This window comes from Rhipicephalus sanguineus, chromosome 5, assembly GCF_013339695.2.
Source record: "Rhipicephalus sanguineus isolate Rsan-2018 chromosome 5, BIME_Rsan_1.4, whole genome shotgun sequence".
Lineage (NCBI taxonomy): Eukaryota > Metazoa > Arthropoda > Arachnida > Ixodida > Ixodidae > Rhipicephalus > Rhipicephalus sanguineus.
In genome coordinates this window covers 59,729,343-59,756,529 of record NC_051180.1, presented here as the reverse complement: position 1 = coordinate 59,756,529, position 27,187 = coordinate 59,729,343, and the positions used below count along the sequence as shown (strand labels likewise).

Genomic DNA, 27,187 nt, shown 5'->3' with positions numbered 1-27,187 from the left:
TGATAGGCGTGAGACGAAGTAATAAATCAAAGTTGGCCGATCGCGCTGCGCAGAAACGCAAACGTCTCCCGCAGAGATCGCGCTAATGCACTAGTCTCTGACAGAACAGAATACTTGCATAAAATAAGTGACATAGTCAAACTTGCAGTTTTCTTCTTATTGTACCATCGGAACAGACACAAACAAAATTTGTGTGTATCGCGTCGCCGGTTCAAAACTTAATTTAAAAAAAAAAACGAGCAAGTGAGACGTCAACGTCACATCAAGGGAACAGACCAGGCAGACGTTCGTAAGAACCGAGTGGTATAAAAAAATGGCAACCTTACGCAATTAAAAATTACGATACCAACAGATCTCGAAGTGCGCAAATGTAACCTGTCGTGCTGCTCCATCTGCGTGGTGCGCCTTTTCCCCAGGGGACCACGGGGACTTTTGCGACCCATATCAGCGTGTTAGACGGAACTTGCCAGACATGTATAGCTGATTAGCATGGCGTCGTAACGCTATGTTTATGTTATCTTTAACTAAAGTTTTGACACCATGCATGCATCAATATTTGCGAAACGTTGCCAGCTGCTCGAACGAGGACTCGGAGGCCACGCACCCGCCCCCCTAATGGTTCCTACTTTCGGCGCCTAAAGCCGCAGCAGGTACAAACTGTCAGGTGCCCACTAAAGTGATGGGACTCACCTGAAGCAAAGCCGGGACCTATTCCGACGATCGCCGACAGGAGAAGCAGCAGCGGTGGCACGTACACCATCACTCCGGACCGATGGTCTTTCACACGAAGGCCCGGGTCGTGGGTTCTTTCGTCTCGGGGCCGACAACGGCGCACCGTCATTGACAGGCCGCGCACCTCACGAAGGAAGAAACACTAGCGGAGCTGCTTGTAGGTTCACTACTTCCGGATCCACCAACGTCCGCGTCTCATCCGGACACGCGCCAGGGTTTCCGAGGGACGCGGCGCATGCCTGTCTCCTCCGCACGGCGTGCTGTCCGGGGACGAGCAACAACACAGTCGGGGGCAAGCAACGTCGACGGCGCACTCACTCCGGAGCAGCAACGTGCCGCACACTCAGCAGCGGACCGACCGCCGCGCTGGGATCAATGAGGGGAAGGCTGCTCGGAAGGGGCTCTCGCTCGCCGCTCGCCGTGCCAAAGCAGCGCACCACGTGTCCGCTAAAGGGCGCCAGCACCGCCCGAAAGCACGGTACCGACCAATGGGAACGCAGTCTGTCAGTTCACCACGCTTCACCGAGATGGCGCTGTGTGCCGTGGCGGCAGATTCGGTTTCGCTTGGCTTCCTTCAACTGGCTCGCCCCCTCGGACGGCCGAGCCGCGGCTCTCTCCCTCACCGCTCCACAGCGGGCACGAGCAACTATCCCCTGCCTCCCCCCGCCGTTCCGAGCCGGCGACCGTGCATGGCTTTTGGTTTACTGCGGTGAACGCCGTGGGCTAATAACGAGTCTCCCGAAGGACCATTGTTCTGGCGAAGGCTAACCGACTCTTGTGCGGTCCAGCTGGCGCGTCCGAGCGAGGGCTGCAGCCGCCGGGCGGCGGCGGAGGCTCAACTTTGCAGGGGGGGCGGATGCTGGGGACAAAGTGAGCGGCGGGCGAGGAGGTCGGTGGGCGAGGGCGCGACGATGCATGCCGGTCGGCCCCGCACCCGGGACGCCGGCGGGGCGCTGTTTCTGTTTCACAGGTGGAGGAGAAGCGCCCGGCAGCGCGCGTTGGGATGCACAGCCGCTACCACGCCATGGGTTTGCCCGCCGGAGACCGCGTGCTGCTCCTTCTGCTCGCCTTCAGCTTCAGCCACGGTGAGACGCGCCGAACCGCGCACTGAGGCAGCTCGCGCTCTTTTGCCTCGCCGCCGTGAGCGTTTTTCTTTCGATCGGAGCTGACGACGTTCGGACGAACGGCGCACCACGCGGAGCGGCTTTTTGACGGCGTCAGCGCCACCGCATGCGCGAGCGCGCGCGGAGCACGTGGAGTGAACCTATCGATGGGCGCCAGGTCGGATGCGCGCGTGCGCGTCAGTCCACCGTCCCGAGTTTCGGATCGGTAGCGTTCGGGCCCATTCAGCAGGCGATGGATGGTGCACAGGGGACGATCTCACTTCTTACACGCGTCCGGCCGCACAAAATGCAACTGATGCACTGCATGTCACATGGATAAGTCCACCTGTGGATTGACAAAGTTTTGTCCGTTAATTGTCTGCTTTCCTCACAGTCCAAGCTCTAGAAAAGTGCTCACTTAACGAGCTGCAAACCCGCGATGTCTGTGCATGTGTGCGTTTGCGTGCGCGTTTATTTGTTTGCATGTACTTAAAGGGTACGAACGAAAAACTAGGGGGCCGTGTTGATGGGGAGAAGTCACATGAATTTCACTTCTACTCTCCAGCTTGAATTAGCATTGACATGCTAAACTAAAGCTAAAGTGATTTATGAGAAGAGTGCATTTACATTTAAACAAGCTCGTGGATTGTAGACACATTCAACTTTCATAGCTCGTTTCTTATACGAGCAATTGTAAGAATGTCACTTGCGCTGCCAGCGTCCTCTGCACGACGTTGCACAAAAGATGATCCCACTCATTCTTAGCTTGTTGCACTTCAGCGGCAGTTGTCTAAGGATACCATGTTTTGATGAAAACTGAGCCGATGTCCTTCAATGTGACACATTTGCTTTTTTTAATTATTTATGCTAAATGGAAACTAAGTGGCAGGTTCTCAGTTCCACGTAAATCTGGCAGTCTCGCCCTCAGTACACACTAAAGCCATAATCGCTATTTTCAAATATTTTTGTCAATTTGAATTTTCGTAGAGCTCATGGACAAGCGACTTTGATGGAAGCATTACCATTTGATTATATTCTCTGATATTATAAAGTATTGCTAAAGTAAAATTCATGGCAGTAACCAGTAGTTGAGCGGGGATAAGTACGACAATGGGACCTAGCTGCTGTGCACACGCGACAGCTCTTATGTGTAAAGGATTGAGCTGCTCTTATATTTGATGCCTTGATTTTAGCATTTTGATGAGTGCTGCCACAAGAATGTGCCTTATTGTGACTGCGAAATGGATGGATAGCCGTATTTCGAGGGCAGATAATTCCACTAGGGATAGCAATTCTGCTTCCCCCACCCCACCAAGATACACTTTTTGTCAAATATTTATCCGCCTGGAACCCGAAAGTTAACGCAAACAGAGGCTTTTCTATGGCCCTATATGAATTGATATAGTACGTTACTAGCTGTTCATCTCAAAATAAATGATGCACTTCAGCACACACCAAGAAATGAAGCCGGGACCACTAGCAAACACTTTCAGGATCGATCTGTCAGGCATGTATACTGGGTGTTTCGGGTAGTTAACACTGCTAAAAATTTTTAAACATAGCTTCCAAGGAAAAATAAATAAAATTTCATAAAATGTAAACTGTTAGCTACGGCGGGCGTCCACAAATGCTAAAATTGCACTAATTAATAGTTTATTAAGCATACATCAACTATTATTCAAAATTAACTCTTATGGCGCGTATCGCAATTCCCAAATTGTAGCCGGTTCGTTGGCGAGCCGTATACACTTGGAGCAAATTTTCAGGGTTACACCAGTTTCAACATATCCATTCCTTAAGTGTGCGCAAAAAAAAAGGAACTGGCGTTCAATTATTCTTGCGCTACAGCGCACAAACAATCCGGAACACCAGCTAGTTTTTAACCCAAGTATGACGACGTGTGCCCGAAATCCACGCCAACCCGAGATGTCATTCTAAGTGAATACGCCTTACAATATCACCGGCTGTAATTTGTAAATTGCAATATCTACCCTAAAGAAATCAAGTTAAAGTTAATTAGTAAATGTTACGTAAATAACTACTCATTTCAATAAGGATTCGACGGGGGCTAGTTGGTATACGGCCTCGTTATTTTGCTTACGCTCTACTGAAACACCAGGACGAAACGAGATCACAATTTGCGTGATTTATACATTTATGGGCGTTCGCGGCAGCACGGCATCTAACTTTTCAATAAGTTTCCCTTTTTTTTCCTCGGGAATATCTTTAGGAATTTTGCAAAGCGTTATTTGAAACGCCCGGTATAAATATTTAGGGACGTGGACGTTGAAACAACCGTCGTGACTCTATCCGTCACGACGGCTGTTTATGACCTACTCTGACTGAGGGCGTGGGTTCGAGTACCACCGTTGACATTTCCTTTTTTCGACTTTCCTTTCTCTTTAAGTTATCACTTTACATACCAATTAATTTCACTTTTCGTTTCTTGGCTTCTTCGTCGACTTTTCATGATTGTAATTTTCTAGCCCACTTACTTATATTCATTAAATGTCGCAAAATAAGAGGTAGTGACTATAAGACAAACTCAGTTGAAGAGTATAAAAAGATCTTGGTAACTAACCAGTACTGTTGCTTCCTTCGATAATCTCACTCGTTATACATTCTGAGCTTACTGTGTTTGAAGAAGCGTTAAAAGGGATTTAACGGCCGCTAACATTCTGCTAGTTAGTGAGCTCAAATGACTGCTGTTATAAGAGCTATACTGCTGCTGGATCATTCACCTATACGTAAACTTAATGAACATAAACGGTTTTACTGCCTTTCCTGGATAAATGTTATAACTCAAAACATTAGAGTTTCAAAATTCTCGTTTGTTCTCGGCAGTGGTCACGTTGCTTAACAGTTCTTAGACATTTCGCAAACCTAGCCTGTGTTTACTCTCCTGTGGGAGTTGGAACAAATGTTCCAACTGAACGCCGCTTTGAATCCACACAAGTACCTTTTCTCACTGTAAAGACTGCCTACATACAGTTGAAAGCCAGACTATGCAACTCCTTCAGGCCATCACCAAGATAATTAGGTTCTTGTGGTGGAACTTCGGACCAAGTAACTCAAGCACATTTTAGAGATTGCGTTCGTCCACAAGACCATTGAAGATTTGCAGTCGCTAAGTTACAATATTGAGTACATCCAAGGTAACGTAAGCGCTATGGGACATGCAAATGAGTTCAGCTTCAGGGCTTGGTTTTACATATTTAAACGAACATTACTGCACGGGCGCAAAATGCGACAACGCACGCTTTTAGATTTTGGGTTCGCTATAAAAGAATCACACACAAAAAAAGTAGGTGATCGAAAATATTCGGAGGTCTCTACAGTGTGTATTTGTGAGTTGCCTTGGGACACTAAAGCCGACAAATTGTTCAATCCATCAATAATGAACGAAACTGTCATGAAATTTTAGCTCCTTAGAAAGCCTGCAATGATTATATGATCAATAATTATCGACGATGCACATACTATTCTAGGAAATAAACTTGAAAACTGGGACACGTGCTCCATGTCGACGCTGTGAAATTTGCGCCGTTCTTTTTTTAAATTATTCATGTGCGCTTATCGTATTTTTTCAGCGTACATACACCTGGATATACAAAGAACTCTAATCTCTATAGGAGCGAACTTCAATACTTTGAAAACATGCGCCGCCTAGACCGCTTCACTGGAGAGTAAACGCAATTTCGAAGGGGCCTAATTTCGCGTGGGAACCATCACGGAGAGGCTATGAATTTTCCAGCAAACGTTTCCCCGCTTGTTCTCTGTTCTTTTTTTTTTCTTTCCTGGGCGGCGTAAGACTGTCGGAAATAGTATTATACCACTCCCATCGTGGGAAGCAAAAAGAAAGGCAGATGAGGGATGCTGCGAGCACCCGCAAACGTAAACGAAATTACAGTTAATTGCACCCCGTCGCATTAAGCAACGGTCGAGCTCTACTTTCTTCCTAAGGCACGTTGTCAGGTTTCTTGCGTCATGCGAGGGCACTCCTCTCCCTTACGCTATTGTTTCCGGACAGTGTAAAATAAACGTACTCTGTGGCTACGCACCGAAATCACCCTTTCCACGTCCCAGCCATTGCACAACCGCTCACCACATTTGTTTTTTTATTTTCGCGTTCGTTGGGGTTATAGTTTCATCTTATATTTTCCCTTCCTATACCCTAAAAAAACTCCAAGCCTTGGCTTCACCGAACAATTCTCCGAAGAACGTTCCTGCTCGAAATGCCGCTCTCACGCTGCTGTTTATAAAATGTGATTAATCACTGCCTTCCCCTCTCATTGCGCAGTCCGCGATTCGGCAAATCGGTGAAAGAAGTCTAAAGGAGCGCAGAATTCACGGTTATACGTTTGTCAGCAGTGTTATTTCGAGATGCCATGTTCAGCGTTCCATGGAGAATTGGCTGAAATTCTGCCCTCTTTCCATGCATAGAACAAAAGCATGTTTTTTATCTTCTTTTTTTTTCTCAGCCATTCGGATCTTTAGTTTTACCTTTAGCTCGGTCCCGCTCCAAATAGCAGAGGTGACGGCGACGGCAAGGCCACACCTTGCAGATTCTTATGATAGGCTAGCAATTTCGCTGAAGCTACGCTTTCTTTGTCACTTACCCGAGATTTGAAATTTGTTGTCGTTACACCGTTTAAAATTTGTTGAACGATGCCCCACTCATCCGCATCATAACCGAAGCGTATTGTGTCGCGATCTTAACGGTCAATTGATCTGTATGTTCGTGATCCATTATCTTATGCTCACGCGAGGTTAACAGGAACGACGCTCTACTCCGTCTCTTTTGTCGTCCTTATAAACATCTGCGGCGTGTAAACCTAAGAACATGATCTAAAGCCACGTTCGCTGCGACATCTTTTGAGATTCGTGCATAAAAATGGCTCATATTTTACAAGTATGATATGTATTTATTTTGGGAGGCAAAAGGTAGTGTCTGTGATCAAGATGTAAAAATCAGTAATTTTGCACGAGTGGTGATCCTATATCAACGCCGCACACGTATACTGCATAAGTACTTTCGTTTTCTGTTCTTTTTTTACAGTTTTTGTGCGTTGTGTAACTTACGCCTGTATACACTGGCATTTCTTTTGGCACCTGCTTCGCGAAAAGCAATCGTTCTTAAGTATTCGTGACGCGACCGATGAGCTCTCTCTTCTTGTACAGCTTGCTATATGTTGCGTTTAAAGAAACTGCCACGAGGAATAGTTCCGCCACCTATGTGAGCTCATTACACATAGAGTCAAAGGTCGGCAAACTCGCCCATGAGTCGGCTCACTCAGACTCAGATCTAGATATGAGTCTGAGTGACACAGGCTGAGTAATATTTTCGTGAATCTGAGTCCGACTGAGTCCGGTTCAGAAAAATTTCAGTGAGTCTGAGTGTGTCCGAATGAGGAAAATTTTGGTGAGTCTGAGTCCGAGTGAGCACTAAGGGCAAAATATATTTTATGAGTGAGTCTTAGTGAGCTCCACCATTTTTTGCCGACCTATCCATTCAGTAGTTGGTAACAAGACTTGCGGTTTGAACCACGCAATGGATTCAGTGCATTTCAGATAATGCTCTATCTCTCTCGTTCCTGTATATCGACGAAGCAACTCAGACTACATGCGCTATTTCCACCTCTGTAATCTCTGTAGCTCTCATAAGGAAACGGTAAAACCTTTTCTGCATTGCGCTTTTTCACTGAAAAAAACCACTGGAGTCATCAGCGGTCGCAGTACTGCAGTGCATGGGTGTGCTGGGTGCGACGAGCGACGCCAAGGTATACAGGCTACAACTGAATACGCTCGCGTACCGAAGGTTTATGCGTACAGTATAGCAAATGTTGAGTTATGAATAGAGATCAGTACACCTCAGTCACGGTGGCTTCAAAGTCAGTGCATTGCTTCATGGTGCCTAGCTCCCTGATTGATTTGTGCAAATGCTATCGAAACCCTTTGGCAAGAAAAGAAAAAACAATGCATGTTTGCTGTCTGTTCCATACATGAAGGAAACGCCATATGTGACTCAATAATTTCGCTTACATTCACATGTGATACCGCTTACACACAGGTTCCGACGATGCCGTTATCATGAAAAAAGCTCCTCAAAAAAAAAAAAAAGAGGTGGGGGGGGGGGAGCAAGGTAGTTCAGTTTTTGCGCAAAGGCATCGCTTTTTGACAAAACCTCGAATTTCGCCTGCGTACGGTACCTATACTGTATACACGTTGTTTCAGCTTCCGCATTTTCTCCTTTGCTTTTCTCTTTATCAAACAGACATAGTCGTGGGTGGGGAGGGGATGCATATCCTTCCATTTTGGAGACAACCGCTGGTCTGCTTTATATTCTTCCTTTCCTTTTCAATCTGTTGTGGGACGTTGGCATGCTTGCATGCACCTCGCGGCGCTAAATAACCCGTATGACGCCTTCGCCATATATTCTAGCGGAACACTGCGTTCGATTAAACGCAGTCCTCTCTCTACGAGGCCAGTGGGGTGCGTATAAACGCCCTGACTGTTGACCGGTGGCGCGAACAGACCCGACATTTCCGAATTCCGAACCATCACGTTCGCCATTGCGTGGAATGTGCGCGCCGTGTTCCAGCCTTGGTCGTCTAATTTGACTACGAACCAAGTCACGTCCACTAAAGTTGTTTCAGGCTTCGAGGAACTTGGGGGAATTTCAAAGGCAAACAACGACATTTTCACTCGTTCGGATGACTGCTGTATGTATATGGAACGCACAGTGTCCACCGCAGTAAGTAGCAGCTTTCGTTTGTGCCAGTTGGTCTGACATAGCGGTATGCATGGAGATATAGGCGCGAAAAAACATAAACAAAGAAATACGATAGGACAGAACGGGCGCTAAGTACCAAGTAATATTAATTGCTCGTGGAATACGAGCACATATACTGCGACGCCATAAAGGCATGCGCCCGAGCGCCATCAGCAAACCAGCGTATGCGCAAGGTAGCGAGGAAACAGAAAGAAAGGCAGGAACGCTAGCCAGAAAAACTACCGGTTGGCCACCTATACACTAGGGGATTAGAAAATGGGAATAGACATATGAGAGAGAGAGGAAGGAAAAGAAGAAGAAAATAACATGCAAAAGTTACCTATGAGATCTAGGCACTATATGTATACCGCAGAATTATATCTGTAGTGAATTATATCTATAGGCAAAGAATTACTTCTTTGCCTATAGCAATGACATGTCGGTTCCCAGACACATTTCGAGCCCTGTCACCTGATAAGAAAGCGCACGTGTTCTTGAAAATAAGAAAAGAAAATAATTTAAATTCCCAGCCATTTGACTTATGGCAGTCTTTTTTTTTCCAAGAGGCCGAAATGGCGTGCAAAAAGAGAAAAACCTACAGGCTGTTAAGTTGAGCTTCAGTGCAAATTTTATGTCTGATGTATCGTAAGTGATTGCAAAGTCAAATTAGAGGCTATTTTCTGGCAAAATTTATGCAAGAAACTCTGCCATTCTTCGTAACGATCACTGTAAGTTCTACGGGCACTCAGTGTAAGTATATAAGTATAAGCGCGCAGGCAGCAATTTCGGCGCCTGCGGTTTGGGCTTTTTCTAGCTGTTAAACCCGTCCTCAGTGTTATATAGACTCGAGGTATATAACGCTGCGCAGACAGCGCCGGCAGAGACACCGAAATAGTTTTCTAACAAACTCTACTAAACTGCTCTGTATATAGGTCGTTCCAAATGAGAAGTTCTCGCAAAATTGTGGAGCAGGTAAGCAACTAAGCTGCAGGTCGCAATGTTTTTTTTTTTTTTTTCTCTGAGGTTCTGATTAAAGCCTTCTCCTTTGTACAGGAAAAAAAAAACGACAGATAGAGAGATAACAGAAAGAGCGATGACACCTTTAATCAACACGGTGCTCGCGAGAATCGCTACCACGCACGCCGACCGTCAACGGCACTTCCTCCGAGCCAATTACACGGGCTACTCGGAGCGAGGCAGTCGCACTATAACAGCCTCATTCCCGTGCGGCGCGCGAAGGGCTGCCGCGCCACGGACTGTTTGGAAGCGACTTCCTCTTTTGAAGAGCTTCAGCGCTACGCACAACACAGGGGCCGTCCGTTTGCTGGAAACAAGCGAGCGCGTCCGAGAGAGACGTCGCGCTGGCGTTGTTAAACTAAGGTAAAAATGCTACCGCGGGGTGGCCGGACTCGTCGCTGTCACAAAGCGGTCGCGAGAGCGCGCGTATATAGAGGAGCGAACGGCGCGCGCGGTGCACCAACAACGGGTGTCGGCGGCATTCGTTCGCTGGACAGCCGGAAACAGGATGTGGGACTTCCTTCCGGAGTGGAGTCGAGTTTCGCGTCTACTGCCGCTGGCCGCCGCCGCCACATTGCGCCCGAGCCTACATAGAGCCGGGCGTCCCGCTACGAACGCGTTCACTGACGCGTGTTCTGGAGAACACTCGGTGTACCCTGTGTGTCTCTCTCTCCTCTCTCTCTCTCTCAAACCAGTGGACTGTGGACCAGATGGCGTCTCGATCGCGGACACGCCCCTACTGCTTTCCACCTCCCACATTACCTCGTCTCCTCTGTGTTTTACACTGGCTTCCTTCCTCGTGCTTGGTTGCCCCCCCCCCCTCCTGTATGTCTGCGAGGCCTGAGTGTTTATTGTTTCTTGATTATTGCATCCCGGAGACCGTGACAGGCCGCCTTTGTCTTTCCTAAAAACCCCTGCTTGTGTGAGGTTTTATCGCTGTTTAAAACAACTGAAGGCATTGTCTCGATTGAGCCGGAGTGAAATGGACCCTCAATAAAGTGCGGTCGGCCATCCGCTTGTAGATAGGCGCGGTCGTCGAGTGCGGTGCCGAACGGTTTCATCCGATTTGCAACTTGCGGGCTCGGATGTGCTGTTATTATAAGTTGTGTGAAGTGCCAGTGACAGTCCTTTCGATTGACGGCGGATTTACTGATGTATATAGGAAGCTCGGTCGTGTTGGGAGAAGTGACCGTAGAGCCGATTACGATGCAAATGAGTTCGTCGAAATGCTTCGTGATTAGGCGACCATATCCAGTAGTATCTTCATTCAGGAAAACGAGATCAAGCGCACTGCGGGGCACGAACTTAAGTCACTTATAACACGCATTGTAAACGTGTCGGACGTATTCGTGTAAGAAGAAAAAAAAAGTTAGTACCCACCGAAATATCCTTGAACGTTTTGCTCGAGTATCACCTCCGAAATCGCGCAGACGTTTGTTTGGAACAATAGCGAATATTGCTCAAGTAATCTTTCACACTACTTATGCGGCCACGGTACGGCATTGCATTATGGCGTCATTCACGCTGCAGTTAGGAAACACGATGGAATTTTTGAAAATCTATTGAGTCTAACTATATCTGGTAGGTGTAAGGCTCAGTTTAGCCACTCAGTTTAACCGAGACATAAGGACTATCACGTATATAAACCTTGGCGAGAATTATAAAGAGGAGATAGAGAGATAATAATGTTTAATGAAATTCTCGGAGGTGTTAGCCCGGTTTATCGCCTGGCTTGCTACTCCAGGTGTCGGGTGATGACTATGGTATATACAGTGATCACATATACACACAATAGTACGTACAATCACAAACACACATATATACACGAAATAGTTATTCACCAACTTTCGTTAACTCAAGAACACCAACAGCGTTTTTGTGTTGCGCATCGCACAACAGCTAATGTTACTAACTGTGGAGTATGCCTGCTAGAATTTTACGTCAAACATCGTTCGCGTCCAAGGCTTAGGCCAAACAAAGCCATGCTGCAAAATTTTGTCGCTACCTAGATTTAGAAAGCCGTCGCCCTTTTGCCACTCGCAGACACACTTTATCCGAGCAAAAAAGCTGTATTTATTCGCGCGTTTCAGTCTAAGAAATCAATAAGCAATTTGCGCCGCAGCGTTGTATGCTTACGCATCTCCGAGGGACTGGATACAGCATGTTTCATTATTAAGCAACGTCGCCACCCAACTTCTAGAAACCGTCATGGTAGCGCAGTAGATATATATTCTCGAAGAAAGCGAACAGTTCTGATTCGGACTTCCATTCAGCGTATATAGTTTTTTTATAAAAGAATTTTTGGAAGAATTGAAACTGAAAAAAGAAAAAATCGAATCGACGGATCGATTGTCAAGAGCGCACTCGTGGCGCTCGGAAAACAATGAGACGAGGTCCACCCTGAGCAAATTGTGGAACACGACAACGAAGCATACGCCAGCGTCGTCTGCTGTCGATTTCTCTCGCAACAAAAAGTAGATAGCGATCAGCGGAACGCCGGTCCATTAGTGCAGTTCGCCAGAAAGCTTGAAGCGCCGCGGGAACGACAAAATGCACGGGGTTCCCAGATTAGCAGGCAAGGCTTCGGAAGACTTATTGATCTCGGCTCTTATTTTCTTACGTACATTACGGCTTCGTGTTTCGTTTGTCGCGCACTTATACAAGCTCTATACGTACATCTTCTTTTTTGCGTTTTTACTTCTTTAGAAAAAGTAAAACGCGTCAGTGGTCAGGGCAGTAAGACGCAAGCGAGTATGCTTTCAATTTTTTTTTTGCTATAAAACAATGAAACACGGAAATGAAGAAAAGAAAAATTACGTCACCGAAGGAAACACGAAGAGCCAGGTTCTTACTCGTCATTGAAGAACAGAGAACAGCAGCAGCAACAGCAACAACAAACCGTTAACGTAGCACTAATAAGGGTCACGTATCATCCAAAACTGTTCTTACGTAAGGTAAGGAATGAGACAAAATATAAGTTCATCTGCAGAGGTTAGTCTAGCGACACGCCGGGCGTTAGGTGGTGAAAGCCGAAGATTGTAACTGAGATGAAACAAAGACCGCTGTCCACATACACTAATTGTGCACGCGTGTTAGTGCTAACGCTCAAGAGTTATTCGCAGAGCCTTGTTGAGGCCTGTATACCAAGCGATACGTGAGGTAGAGATAACGTAGGGTGGACAGATACTTTACGAAGATGCGTATTACCTCGTTGACTGCAGTGCTTGAGTCAGCCGTTCATGATAACTACCGGTAACACACAACCCACCGACGGCAACACATACACGACCACGCGCACACACGTCGGTTTCAAGGATGCGATAGCAGGAGCACGTGGTGTACCCCCAAAAACTTCCGGTCACCTCGTTTGTTATTCTGCAACACCGAAGCGTAAAGCATTGTTTTAAGTTTTGTCAGAATAAGGGAATACTCTTTTTTTCCACTTTCACATAAAAGAAAGGCGCTTACAGTTAAGGACTAACTCTTTTAGTGTTGTGTGTAGCTTAGAAGAATATTTAATTCAAATATTTTGCTAGACACAGGGAAAAAAGTGTTGAAACTCTACGGGCTACTCGCCAAGGCTCTTGTTCCCTGCCAATTCTGCTAGCCAACGCCAGCGCACGAAACCGGAAGCGGTCCAGGGCTTCTGTTAGTAAACAGCAAAACCATCAATATAGGCCTAACACCTGTTGTTGGTCCAGGCAGATTTGCTTCCACCTCAAATAAATACCAAGATGGACGCATAGAACGTATTTCCGGAGTGCCCGAAAAGGGGAAAAAATACATACAAGCAAACAATACCGGTTTTCTATTGGTCTAAACATTTTTATTTGAAAACAGCAATCATGCCCTAAAGAAAACGTGTTGACACAATTAGCTGATGGGACATAATAAGCAAATACTTCCGGCGCATTGCTTCATTTCCTCAAGAATGCTATGAGAAGTGGGGAATCAGGTGAGTTGCTTGAGAGTAGGAAAACGACGTGAGAATAGGTCTGACGCGAAATTGATGATGTCTGTGAGCATAGGCGTGCACAGGGGGATGGGGGGAGGTTCTAATATCTCATGTTCTCACTGCGTTATGGTCGTAATCGCGTCAGTGGGAAAATCCTCTTCTACGCGCCGTGCAAGATACTTGGCGTTTTGCATGACGCCCTTTTCTGTTCTGTCTTAAGTTCTTGCTTGATGGTACGCGTCTTTTTTGTATTTCAGTAAGTAGGAAGGGGACGGGAAGAGCGGAAGGGGGGGGGGGGACGATTTCATAAGACTTGTACTCTCCTCCTCCCAAAGGAGTACCCTGCGCACGCCTATGTTTGTGGGTGCTTTATACTGGCTCGCTGAGCATGACCGTATATTTTTTCCCTGCCGCTTTTACGTGTCCTACGGTGAGGAAGGGTGCCGACTAAAGCCGTACTGCTAGACACCGACCCCAAATCTATACAGTCGAGTAAGCAAAGCGAGTGCGTAAGTGAAGTATCATGTAGTTATACTGCAATGCCGTATGAAAAGAAAAAAAAATACGTGTGGTATATATGCTCCCGGCACGATCGAGTGCTTTTATCGAGACAAAACTTACTTTTCAACAATCGTTTTTTTTTTTTAACTAACTTTGATTACCGCGATGTATACGAATAACTAAGCACATGCATGCAAGTCTACAATGACTGTTTTATACTTTCCTTGATTATATGTATATTCACTCACTATTTTAGTCAAGCTTTTCATATGTTCGCCCATGCAAAGGCGTATATTTTTCTGACATTTCTAGTCTTGAAAATATGATCTTTTTTCACAGAGTTTAAACAACCTAGCCATACATGTAGTGCTTCCTGCGGCGCTATTTACGGCATCTAATAACGTCATCCTGTCCGACCAATGGCGACATTTACGTTATATAAGACAAGTCGAATATGAGTAATCCAGTAATTAGTGCCCAGGGGGTGTTGCTATACCTATCCTTCGGGGACCCTCAACTTCGGCAGCACTTACAGCCGTTCCATGCGAAAAAGCCAGGAGGCTCTCCGGGTTTCCATGGTTTGTTCAGGCTCACGCAGGGTCAAAAATAACGCGCTCGGCTCGACGCACGATACGCTTCTTGAACGCGCCCACGGTGAATATTGTTGTAATGCAGAGGGCAACCGAGAAGGGAAACAGGACGCACATGTGCACCTCCGTCATGCTACCATAAATTTCCGCGCTGCATCTGTCACGCATTTGAGCAGTGCGACCGGGTCAACCCTACACGACCCCATGGCAGAAACTCAAGCATTCCAAGAATTTGAGGAGCGGGGCATAGTCGCGTTGTGGCCTCGACCGCTGAACACTCGTAATTACGAAAGCACAGTTCTAAAGATACCTCCATCCTCCGTTTCGTGACCTCTGAGGCACCGTTAATATTTTTGTTTTCCTTTGCGACGCTTCCTTTTCCGCTCACCTTGAAACAGGCGCTAACACACGCAAGCACACCCTTTCTCAGTCGGACACACTGAAGCAGTTTGCCAAATAGTGATGTGTACTGCGCTACTACTAGTTATGTTTGTTAACTGCGTTAAATCCATTCAGTTTTTTTTTTTTTTTTACCGTTCAGGAACCTCACGGGACCGGGCGTTGAGTTATTTTAACTGTCCGTCTTAGCACTGCACAGACAACTGCTTCAAATCGAAACATATACATGGAGTTAAACATTTGCAACTGAGGAGCTCTCTCTTTTTGTCGGTAATGAAGGTAGTATGGTGGTGTTGCACATTCTATTCCACACCAGTTGTTACCTATCTGTTAATGTAAATGAGAACATGTCTACCTGTTCGGCCTGCCGTGAAGAGTAGGGCTCAGCATGGTTAATCTCCCAGTTTTGCCTACGTCAGTATGTCTGACACTTTTGAAACACTATACAGTGATGAGTAGCTATGAAATAGTTTCTTTCACCTAAGAAAAAAAGAAAAGTTCAGACTATTACAGCAGCCAAAACCAAACTATATACGGCACATTCCGCTTGAATATGCAACAAATCGGTGTGCTATAACAACTTTCTTTTGCTGCTGTGGCTTAGTGAACGCTGAAGCTTCCCGCGTTCGTTCGCAATAATGATCATGTACGATGTATCTTGACACACGTTGGCCTTTATTCTACGTCAGAATGCAAGGAAATGCGTATCACTGCCCATACATCATTGTAGACAGTGATACGCATATTAAAGTATAAATGTCTACACTCGTGTAGACATACAATGCACAACCCGTATCACACGCTTCACATTCGTGATATCGCATCGAAAAGCGGTGCGTTCGGGCGTTTCTTGTACGCTTCGGTGCCTCACGCTATTCACACGCTCGCTGTGGATTGGGGCGAAGACTGGTGTCCTCACTTTATTTCAAGCGCGTAAAACAAAGAATGTATTGAATGCAGTCTCTTCCTATTTTTTGTCGTCACTGCTACTGACTCTGTACAATATATCCAGCCTTGTGGTTTCCTTGATATTTGCTGCATGTCAGAAAGCTGTATTTGAGCAACCAAACGGCAGTCACGTGCACGGGTATAACACGCACGATATAACGACCGTGAAGGCTGATCCGTGAAGCAATACCAGATGACCGTCTACGAAGAGGTCGCACGCAAGGTGACCATGCTTCACTGCTCTGCAGGCCAACCAGATAAATACGGGTCAAGATCGGGTGAGGCTGCGCCGCCCGGTGACCCGTGCTACGTGACGTAGTGTTACGCAACGCACTGAACCTCGTACTCCGCGCTCTCATTATTGACGGTCACGGTAGCGTCTCGCAGAGGTCGAAAAGTTACGTGAGAGCTTTTACTCTTTCACCGTACCTATACGTCGACGCAGCAAGAGACCCTGCAGTCATATTTAGATTTGTGTGGGTATAGAGAATCATTGAATTAGCTACAGTTCACTGTGATATGCATGAATGATGAGCGCTAATACAGCGAGGCATAAGCTCAAATTGTCATGCGCAAAGCAATGTCGTGTACTAGCCTTGGCCGCTTCTAGTTAGTTCTTTTCAGGTGTAGCTCCTTCTTTGAATACGCAAGTGAAGCCACGCAATGGCTTTAACTTTGACCAGTGTTTTTTGCTAAGCAGGAAGAGTGAATGAGCGTCACAGCAGCGCATTGCGCAAATACCACCACATTGAAAAATGGCGTCGGACCACTTAGCAGGTACGTGGGATGGTAGGCATAAGAATGCTGCAAACACGCGTCGTGAAAGCCACTACAAACTGGAGAGAATGGCTGTACCGCATAAAGGCTGGCTACCTATTGACGAAATATTGACCTCTAGAAATTTTTAGAAACTGTTTGCATAATTTTTTTAAAAATAAATGTGCCCGAAGCACCGAAGAGAAGGAGTTCTTGTATGCGTTTCACTCCAAGAACTGCTTTAAAAAATGTCGGCGGTGCACGCAGTTTCACATTTGAAGATGATTGAAGCGGTGGTTCTTTTGGTGGCTTCGTTCATAATTAATCTAGTATACAAAAATAGAGCCTTCAGTTCTTCGAACCTTATCCGCCTCTTTGTGTGTTTCCTAATTGGACAATTCTAGGAAAGCTTCTTTTGTTGGGAAAACTAACGCAGCTCTCTGTTTATCCTCTCATGGCACAAACAGATGCGCCATTCGCCGTTTTTTTATTATTATTACTTTAACTCGTAAGCCACCCCCGAAATACGCTTCTACAACGTCTACACAGTCCACAATAAGCGAGAAAAGAAAACGAAAGGAGAATCCGCCCGTTCTGTCGTACAAGTCGGCCACATCTAATCCATCAGAGGCCGCCCACAGGTGACCGGGACACCGCACGCACCTCGGCACGATTTCTCCGTCGTGTCATTTCCTCCCTCGTACCCTCCACAGTGAGCAAGGAGCACCACCTCACGCACGCAGTAGTATAGTGGTTACCCAGTAAAGGCAATATTCTTTTTTTCACCTTCGCAACCGGAACAACAAGCACAGCGGCTGCGATCACAGTGATGGATCGGCGCACTTCGCTAACGACGGCTCAATTCCCAACCGCTTTCTCTGCACGCCGTCGCCCTCACGCTCCCTCTAATGCTACCACAGACCAGCTGAACCCGTATGTCTACCTGTTCGGCCTGCCGGGAACTCGCTCGCTCACGCACGATGGGCTTTCTTTAACATTACAATTGACCTCAGCGACCCTACGCTCAGAAGCACGAGAAGGAGAGGTGGGGGTTAGAGGTAGTCCCTAGGCAAGAAAGGAGGAGGGGGGCGCACGGCGCACGCATGAAAAAAGGGAGAAATAAAAAGCGGAACAACCAAGGAAGTCGAGGTCGTGGTGTGTGGTTGGAAGGCCGGCTGGTGCTCCTACCGTAACAGCTTTATTCTTTATTTGCGGATTGCGTTCGCTGGACCTTCACCTCTAGAGGCCCCTTCCGAGAGCCGGTGCTGGCTAACTGGGGTCGGCTCACGAGGAGGAGCGACCGTCTGGTTCGGCATAACTCGGGCCGGAAATAGGTTCGCGGTATGTGTGTGCGTTGGCTAGCTTGGAAGTAAAGCGCGCGCTCTGTCCGCAAGCCGTGGAGGGATCGATGACGACGGTGTGCGAGTCCAGCTCTCTTTCTACTTCTTCTTCTTCTTGGCCCCTTTAGCCCCTTTTCGCCTCGTCGACTTCGTCGTAGTTCCGATGACCGGGGCCGGCCGCGATACTGGGCACACCGCCGGCCGCGCCGCACTCCGTACGTACACTACGTGTCCGCGCCGATGATAGATGAGTCTTTCCTCGCGGCTTCTCACCCTCGGCGGCTTCTTGCGGTCCCGGCTGCCCCGCCTGTCACGACAGCCACGCGGCATGCTCCGCCAACACAAACACGAGCCGCTCGGCGCGTGCACTCCGTTTGTCCACCGCCTCCCCGCAGCCTTCTTTAGCCTAACCCCTTCCGGCTCGTTAATGATGGCCCGTGGCTTCGTTTTCGCGCGTCCGTCCATCCGTCCGGGGAAGATATATATACGCGGGAACAGTACCAAACGCTGTCGCAGAGATGCGGCGGGCGTGGAGCTATGAAACTGCAGCGGACGTATAATGCTCTGCATTCTCGCTTCGCCCCTCCTAGCTATCTACGAAGTGAGGAATAAATGTTCTTGCCCGATCCGTGAGGATTAAGCGGCACTCGCTTTTGATTCATTGTCCGTGCCCGAACAGCTAACTAATACTCGTGAATGATGGCAAGCACGGCTGCGCCTTTCTTACTTTTATACCGCCAGTGACATGCAGGAAAGCATATCAGTGCGCCAACTGGGGCTTTCGTAAGTGTCGAAGAGTGATTGTTTGCAAGAGTTCGTAAAGTGAAGGACGTAAGAACGTGGCTCACTGGTGGGCTTCTGCATATGTTTACGGTATTAGGTAATTTACAAAGCAGGGTGTATATTTCCGCTGATGAAACTTTCTTTTTTCCGTTTCTCAGTCTTCGCTCAAGTGCAGCTGCTGTATTGCATATTGTTGCTAAAATGTAAAATTCTGCTCATTTTGAAGCAAGTGTTTTCATTCCTACTTTGTTTCTATGTGCTATGCACATAAAACCATTTTAAGATACCAACCATGGGACGCCCTATGCATAGAACAAAATGTCAGCTAAAGTTGCCACTTAAAAAAAAAAAAAAAGGCCTTTCCTACATTTCATGTATGGGTCATTTCTGACGGGGAGATCAATTCAGGATTCTAAACACACCGATACTGGCCTCCGGGATGATAGAAATCTGAACGTTAATTCTGAAATATAGATTTTTTTTTGTTCCACGACTGTTTCAACAAACAGTGATCGCATGGGGCTCTTCACGAAAAGAATGCTTGAGACCAGTCACGTCTGTGAAGCTCATGAACATACTCATTAGGGAAATAAACAAAGAATGGAACTGAGACAGTCATGAATTGGACGCACCGCTAGTAAAAGGTCCTCGGACCTTGTGTTTGAGACCCCTGCTCTAGGCCAGTAAATAGTGGTTGAATGAAGAATGTCCCTGGAGTCTTAATAAAATCATTTCATTTCCCGGAAAGAGCAGTTGTTGTAGGGTGCATGGCCTAAGAACTTGAGTAGGCCGATAAATCTCTTACATTCTTTGTTGACGTTTGTTGTTTGATTACTATTACTCCTTATAATCCCTCCAGGAATCGGGAACAGATAAAGTAAGCTTACTCGTAGTGTTGGAATCCTCACATACGAGACGCCAGCTCTGCAGTGTAAACAGAGAAGACATCCATATAAGAGTTAGCACCCGCCTTTTATGGTACTAGTTCGCATTGATAAGTTCACCACAACTTCACGCTGCAGTGTATAGAGTTTTCTTACAACTGGCCCGGCTGCAACATTCATTGGATCGTTTCCACCACGTCCGCCATCTTGGGGCGCTAGCAAATAGAGAAGTCACGTACATAGCAAGCTACGCTACAGCATGGCAGGCGTATCTCGCGTCAATACACAAACCGATAAGAGTGATAATGCGCTGAAAAAATGCCGCAGTTAAGCGCGAAGCGATGTATATGCCTGATGATATTGCATACTGGTGTCAAGTGACCGCCATGTTTGGGTACTTGCACTGTGCTTCCGAGACGTAAAGTCTTGTCATAGGTAGCGCAACGACAAACTCAACGCACTTCTGCGTTCCATCCTTCAGCGTCCGTGGCAACAATTCCGCCCAAATTCAGCTCAAATACGACAGATTATGTTCGCCATAACTAGCCTGTCCGATGACCCTCCCGGTCGCGCTGCTTCAGGCTCAGAGCGTCAGGCGGCGGAGAGACAGCGCAGGTCCCAACTTCGCCCGTGCGGTAGAGTAACGGCAAGCGACCGAGCGGGCTTGCCAGTGCCATTCGATCCCTTTTGAACGACCACAGAAGAATGCCCCTCGGTGGTGGTACAACAAAGCCGCCTCCAGACACTGGGCTCTCGGATACTTCCGCCGCGCAGGCGAGGCGCCTGTAGCCCACCTTCTAGCTCTTGTTTGCCATTATACGAACTGTTTTCGTTCTTTCATTATTGTCTTTGGGCAGCGGCCGACGCTGAACCCGCCTGCGCTGGCTGCTTGGCAGACTGCCTGCTGCATCCGCTGGGTCCCGTCTTCCTCATCCGTCTGACGGCGCCGCGCGTTTCGCGGTCGATGCAGTTGCCTGCAGTACTGCTGGAAGCGTGTTCCGTTTCAGGGAGCTGCAGGAACGGAGCGCTGTATACTGCACCGCCGTTTTGAGTCCACTGCTTGTCGTGTGCATAATAATAACTTCGGTCGGACGTGTAACTCTTAAAGAATGCCCCGAGCTCGTCACGGGCTTCAGAGAGAGGCTCAATGAGTGCCGTGGTGGTTGCTCTTCGCACAAGCAGGGACGCTCGCCAAAAGGAGGTTCTTTGAGCCGCCAGAAATTTGAGACTTGCGGGGCGTGGGAGGTATTTGAGCGAAACCACTATGTCATATCACATTACGAAGTGCACACGAAACTTCACTGCGCAAGTTCATTGCAAGTTATGCGTAAAGTGTACACGATATGACGGTGTTCGCCTGTTGTTTTACAAGGTATTCGGCTTATGATATAAGGCGTAAGACCGTTAAGTTAGGATGATTTATTTGCAATGTTTTCACCTGTTGTCTTAGAAGGTATTCGACCTTTGATATAGACGTAAGAGCGTAAGTTACGATGGTTTGTTTGCATTATGGAAATGAAAGAACGGATCTGTTCGACGCTTCTATCTCTAACAGAGACTTTGAAACTTTGCGGATGTTCGCAAAGTATCTCGCTTTGCTTAGGCTAAGGGCTGCAAGCAATACTGCTCGTAAAACACAGCTATTGTCGCCATCGGGTATCTGATCATGACTAGAGGGTTTCAGGCGTCCTTGACATGGGCTCAGTCCTGTGATGGCAGCGAAAGATAATATAAGTATGAAAACATCTACAAAAAAATGATCTTGTCTCGTTTCAGAAAAAGGGTATATATCACAGGACGAATCTCATATGTTTTATCGGGCTAACGCTAACTCTGTTTTGCCATGCACGGCACCACGAGGGCAAACATGAGATGACGTGGAGGGGGACCATGGGGAAGACTCAGTATGGCACGAAGGTTGTGCAACGCTGACGCTGAAGAAGCAAGCCACCTCTTACGTGGCATGCAATTTTAGGGGCGAAGCTCCGCTTAGTCTAACCTTGTCACGTCTCCGTTGTCCGGCGTAACAACCTTTGCAAACTGCCCACTACTTCGTCTTTGCAAACATCCCACTACGACCCATCACCGATCCATCACATCACCGACCATAACGCCGTTATAATGAAGGGGGAACGGAAGCCACGTCTAGGTATACCACTTACGAATAATAAAATTTCTTGTATAAATATATACAGTGTTTGTCACGTCTTTGATGATGTACTGGGCTATCGCTTTGATTACGGCTGGGCGAAGCCACTGAAGATTTCACGGTGTAACCAGGGGCGGATCCAGGCGCTTGCTTTGGGGGGGGGGGGGGGCGGTTGGTTGTTGGGGGGGGGGGGGGGGGGGGGGGGGCGTTGCCCAACTTTAAAACTTCACGTTAGTAACCAAATGCTCATTATTTTTGTTCTCAGTTGCATTGCTCAGTGCCATTTCATTATCTAAAATTTCGCATATTTCCGCTAAACATTGGGGAACACGTATCAGTGTTGTTGGTAAGAGGAGGGTGAAAGAGGGAAGGGCAGGCCACCTGCTCGATAAATGAGTATTCCCACAACGGCGAGCTCTAGTATTCCTTGAACGTAGTTTCGGAGTAAGCCTCCCTTTGTTACCCCGCCCCCTCCTCCCCATTGCCTTTTTTTCTGGCCGGTCGTGTTGCCAGAAAATGTCCTTTCTATCTCCGCAGCCTAAGGACGGTCAAACGGAGCTTTCGGAGTCGCGCTCGATTATACCCCGCGCACGTGCTCTCGGAGGCTTGCTCGGTACTTCGGCGAATATAATTCACAGCACCGCTGCCTGCCTTCCTTCTTTTTTTTTTTGGACCAGCCGCTGAAGGTTGACTAAAAGGTAACTTGTTCTGCACGCTTTGTGGGACCACGGCCGGGCTAGCGCGCACGTGCAGTCTAGCCCGGCCGTGGTGGGACGAAAGATGCCAGTTTGAATGACACAGAACAGACTCCTGTCTCTGAGAAAAAGATGGGAGAATTTGAAGACCCCTCGCTTTGCTGAAGAGCTGATGGCCCTGGGAGTGGGGAGGAAACTTTAGCTCGCTTCCATAAAGGCAGCAGTTGCTTTAGCAAAATAGTTGAGGCTTGTGCTCGTCGGTGCCTATTTGAAAGATGCAGGACGCAGAAGAAATCTTTTCTAGAAAGCCTGTTTCGCTCTTAACAAAAGCGCTGGGCTGTGTGAGGGGTGCTTCCCTAGTCTCGGATTGGGATGGACACAGCGACCACCTGAAAAAATTCTACGTTCTGAAAAATGGCCTTCGGTGAGGTGAAAAGCGGGGGGGGGGGGGGGGGGTTGGGTTGGCTTATAGCTTTGGGGGGGGCGATCGCCCAATCGCCCCCCCCCCCTGGATCCGCCACTGGGTGTAACCATGATTGCTTCAGGAGCTTCGCCCAAGCTCTTCATCATTCACCCGTGGATATGCTGTGAATTTCTTGGCAAAGGCCCCTGCCTCGTGCCTCTGTGTTTGTTGTTTGTGCATGCTTTCTGGGTATTTCTTTCTACAGAGAGTCCCGTCTTTGCACTGTCTCTCTCTCTGTCATTTCACCTCCTCTCCTTCCCGCCAAATCTCAAACAGTTTAGAATACTTGCACGGAGGAGTCGAGCATTGTTTTCAATTGTTCCGACATTTCCTTTTCGTGCACGGACGTGAGCTTTATTGATGTTCCTGCGCTGTTCTTAGGAGGCTTCCGCGTGTGTTCAAGACGAGCAGATTTTTTTTCTTGGCGTTTTTTTTCCCCTTTCATGTTGTTATTTTAGAAGAGCTACAAAACGAGGAGAGGTCTTCCACGACTACGCAGGGCGAGACATTTAACTTCGCGGCTGTTATCGCATTTAAGTCGTGGAAGATGGCTCTGGGTCACGCAAGAAGCGAACGCTTCTCACTGTTGTGAGTCGAACAAACAATCGCGCAAAACGAAAATAGAAAGAAAAAAATGAACGTATGTTTTTTTTTTCCTTTTTTCCTTTTTTTGGCATGGAAGGAATCCATAACAGCGCTGTACAGGAAGCCATATTACTGTAAGGCTTGAATCAAAGGTTATGACGACAAACCCCGTCGCCTTGCCATTAGAAGTCTTGAAGCTTACTGCCATTCGCAATCGCTCTAGGGCTTCGACTACGCATGTGGAATTGGTTCCGTACTGCTTTTAAATGGTAATATGTTCAATAAAAATTCAGTTCCGAGTTGAGCGCTCTCCTGTAAAATTCTTAGTTCTTCTGTCCTCGTTTTTCGTGCGCTTAAATGTTTCTGCTTTAAACATGAATGTTCACCAACTAGCCCATCCCGCCGTCTTGTTGCTTCGTCTCTAAAATTTCATATTTGCTTTTGTTCTCGCGATGAATTCTCTCTACGCGGCACGTTCCTCATCATTCTGCCTTATACTTGACAGAGGCAAACATTTCTCAGACTTACTACTACTAAGCTGACACCTTGACGAGACCAAAAAGAATGGATGCGTCCTTGTGACTGACTGTTTACGGTACTCAAAATTATTCCTTTCAATTAAGAATGCGCAAAATTATGCCAGTGATAAATAATTGACGAAAAGTACATAATACGGGAAAGAAAGCTAAACCTTGAAAAGCCTAGATTTTTTTTTTTATGCTTGACAGAACCCTAGAAGAAAATAAAGGCACAGAAGCACCAAAACGGCTCTTGCAACGTTACGCGCACATCGCCATGTACGACTTCTTAGTACCGTTATAAGTCACGTATCGAGGCTATTTATAAGTAACACTTGTCCATTCAACATTGCACCCTTTGCATAGACTGTGGATGGGGCTTCTCACCCATTTTTCCTCGTTTTTCTTTAATAATCATCTACAGGCCTATGAAAGTAGTTTGCAGGTGAACCATCGAGTAGGAAGAACATAGCAATAAAGTAAACATTGAAAACTACATACATATGCGGCCAAGATTAAACAAAAAAACGACACGATTTGTAAAATATGCGTGTTTTGAATAAGGCCAATCCCGCGTGCTGGGTATGAGCCATATTTTGAATACGGCTTTCTTCTTACTTTAGCGAATAATATCGCACAGAAATATATATAGGTGTATTGAAAGAGCCCCGCCTCACGATTCTCTAAGTGTTGCCCCCCCCCCCCCTTCGCCTTCTATTCCTCTCTATTTTTTCTTATTCAACTCCGGCAACCTGGTTTTCGGCGTCATTCCGGCAATCCTCGTTGGGAGGTCAGTACCGCACAGGTGGCCAGTTTATACACGAGCTACGGCATACAAATACAGGCAGATAAAAAAAAAAGCACACAGAGCCCGAAGAAATAAGAACAGCGAAAGAAGGCGCATTAACAAAAACCCACCTCGCCTATACCCTCCGCACGTACAAGACTGATGGGGTGGCCGAAAAAGCACGAAGCCACGATTTCTGCGGCCGGCTGGCCAGTCGACCGACTAGACCGGAAGGTCAGCTTCCAGGAGCACGGCGTGGCTATAGGTCTTTCCCCATAGCTACGGGCGCGTGTTGCGGAGAGATGCGCGCGCACTGATAGAGACGCGGCGAAGCAATAAGAAAAGAGCCTCGTGGCGTACAGGGCGTCTACCGGTCCACGAGTCGACGCAGTGCCCAAGGCGCCCCACACGAGCCAGCCGTACTTTTTTTTTTGTTTTACATGAAACAAAGCTATCTCTACTAGGCGCGCGAGTGCAGAGAACTCAGAAAAGACAACGACGAAAAACAAAGTACGAGAAACTGCACGCGCGGGACAAGTAGAAGCGGAGAAGATGAAATCGCCGTGAGGAAGAACAAAAAAAAAAGAAATAAAAGCAGGGAGCTAGGCAAGGATACAGCCAGGAGGCCTGAAGCTTTTCTTCAGGGAGCGGCATGTTTGAAAGTCAGCGGAATGGTGGCCTCGTGCCACCCAGATCGCCGCGCGTGGAGGATCGCTTCGCGCTGTTTGGTCCCGCAGGAGGGGCCTTGCCTGTTCGTGAGATCAAAGGACGAAGAAAGTATCGAAGGAGAGGATGATATGCAGCGCTAGCATAGGGAAATGGGAAAGAGAGGTCTGTATAGGAGTGTTCCGAGGAGCCGTCAGCAAGGAAGACAGAGCGCCGGGTTTCCATGGGGTGGGCCGCGGTGGTGTAACCGGTGCGGAGGCCCTTCACTCGATGCGTTAAGCTGGACTGACTCAGATGAGCGCCGTCTTTTAATAAGCTTGTCAAGCCTGTCGGGCCACCGCGGCAGTTGCGTGATAAGTGCCCGCTGCCATGCCCGCTATTTTCACCTTGTCACTGAAACAACCGACTCATTTTTCTTTCCTCCTTTTCGTCGCACATCTCTGGATCTCATTCCGACCCGTCCCATTCCAGCCTGCGGATTTGAGAATAATGTAGCCGTAGATGCTCCCGCGGCCTCCTTTCCTTAGGCGGGTAATAAAGACTTCATGCGCCGATGTGCCTCTTGGGTCTTTTTTTTTAAATTTTTCCCTCATATATGGCGATGCCTACATTGAGAATGACGAGTTCACGGAAAATGACGCTGTTTGAAGGTGTACGCAAGGCCACAGATAATTGTTGTACAGAAGATGAGACTGTGTGTTAGCGAAATATAGGACTGCAAGGAGTACTCAAACTGCAGTTCCTTGTTGGCTCTTTCCTTTTCAAACAATTAACAATTCCTTTACACGGACACCAACTCACCGTTACCTAGTCAAGGTAATCAAAATGGGTAATTGTCCCATTGACACATGCGCACGTGGATATGGCATTGAGCGAGAGTACCGAATGATATAAATAATGAGCATGACTATATATATATGTATGGATATGCGCCCTTTCACAATACACGATGTTGTCACGTCATATGTATGTCGGCATAACCACACACACACACACACACACACACACACACACACACACACACACACACACACACACACACACACACACACACACACACACACACACACACACACACACACACACGCGCACACACACACACACACACACACACACACACACACACACACACACACACATTCTCACTCTCTCTCCTATTTCTGTATAATATGAAGCCATTGTCTAGTTTACGAAATAGTGATAGCGATCACGCAGCGTGTTCAAATCTCCAAGCAGTTCGCTCCATTCAAAGAAATTAGAGCTTATGTTAAAACTGTCAGCCAGGATGCCGCAAATGCAACTGATAAACAGAATATTTTTTTTATTAAATACAGTGCATCATTTTGTGTATATATGCCGCGCTGCGATGGCGTTTCAAAAAGCCACTCGGATCCAGAGCATTTCGACTCGTCAACTAAGTTTCAATGGGCGAAACGGGAAAGAGGAGGTGGCATGCGAGAAGCTCTTTTATGATCCAGAATGAGGTCAGCAATTTCCGCAAACAGGGGTGACACAGCGAGACAATGAAATGTCGTCATTTTCTT

General features: G+C 47.3%; 2 protein-coding genes across 6 annotated transcripts in view; one reads left to right on the top strand and one right to left on the bottom strand.

Moving 5' to 3' along the window:
* Positions 1–1,516, bottom strand: part of LOC119393692 (hemicentin-1) — a 234,632-nt gene extending 233,116 nt beyond the window's left edge. For all 5 annotated transcript variants that reach the window (XM_049416321.1, XM_049416319.1, XM_049416322.1 and 2 more), the window contains exon 1: positions 691–1,516. In XM_049416321.1, the coding sequence (XP_049272278.1) occupies positions 691–841 (151 nt within the window). In that variant the 5' untranslated portion in view covers positions 842–1,516. The remainder of the gene's footprint in view (positions 1–690) is intronic.
* A 120-nt stretch (positions 1,517–1,636) lies between these two features.
* LOC119393694 (uncharacterized) overlaps positions 1,637–27,187 on the top strand; it is a 297,394-nt gene continuing 271,843 nt past the window's right edge. The window contains exon 1 of the mRNA XM_037660820.2: positions 1,637–1,817. Coding sequence (XP_037516748.1) covers positions 1,736–1,817 — 82 coding nt within the window. The 5' untranslated portion in view covers positions 1,637–1,735. The remainder of the gene's footprint in view (positions 1,818–27,187) is intronic.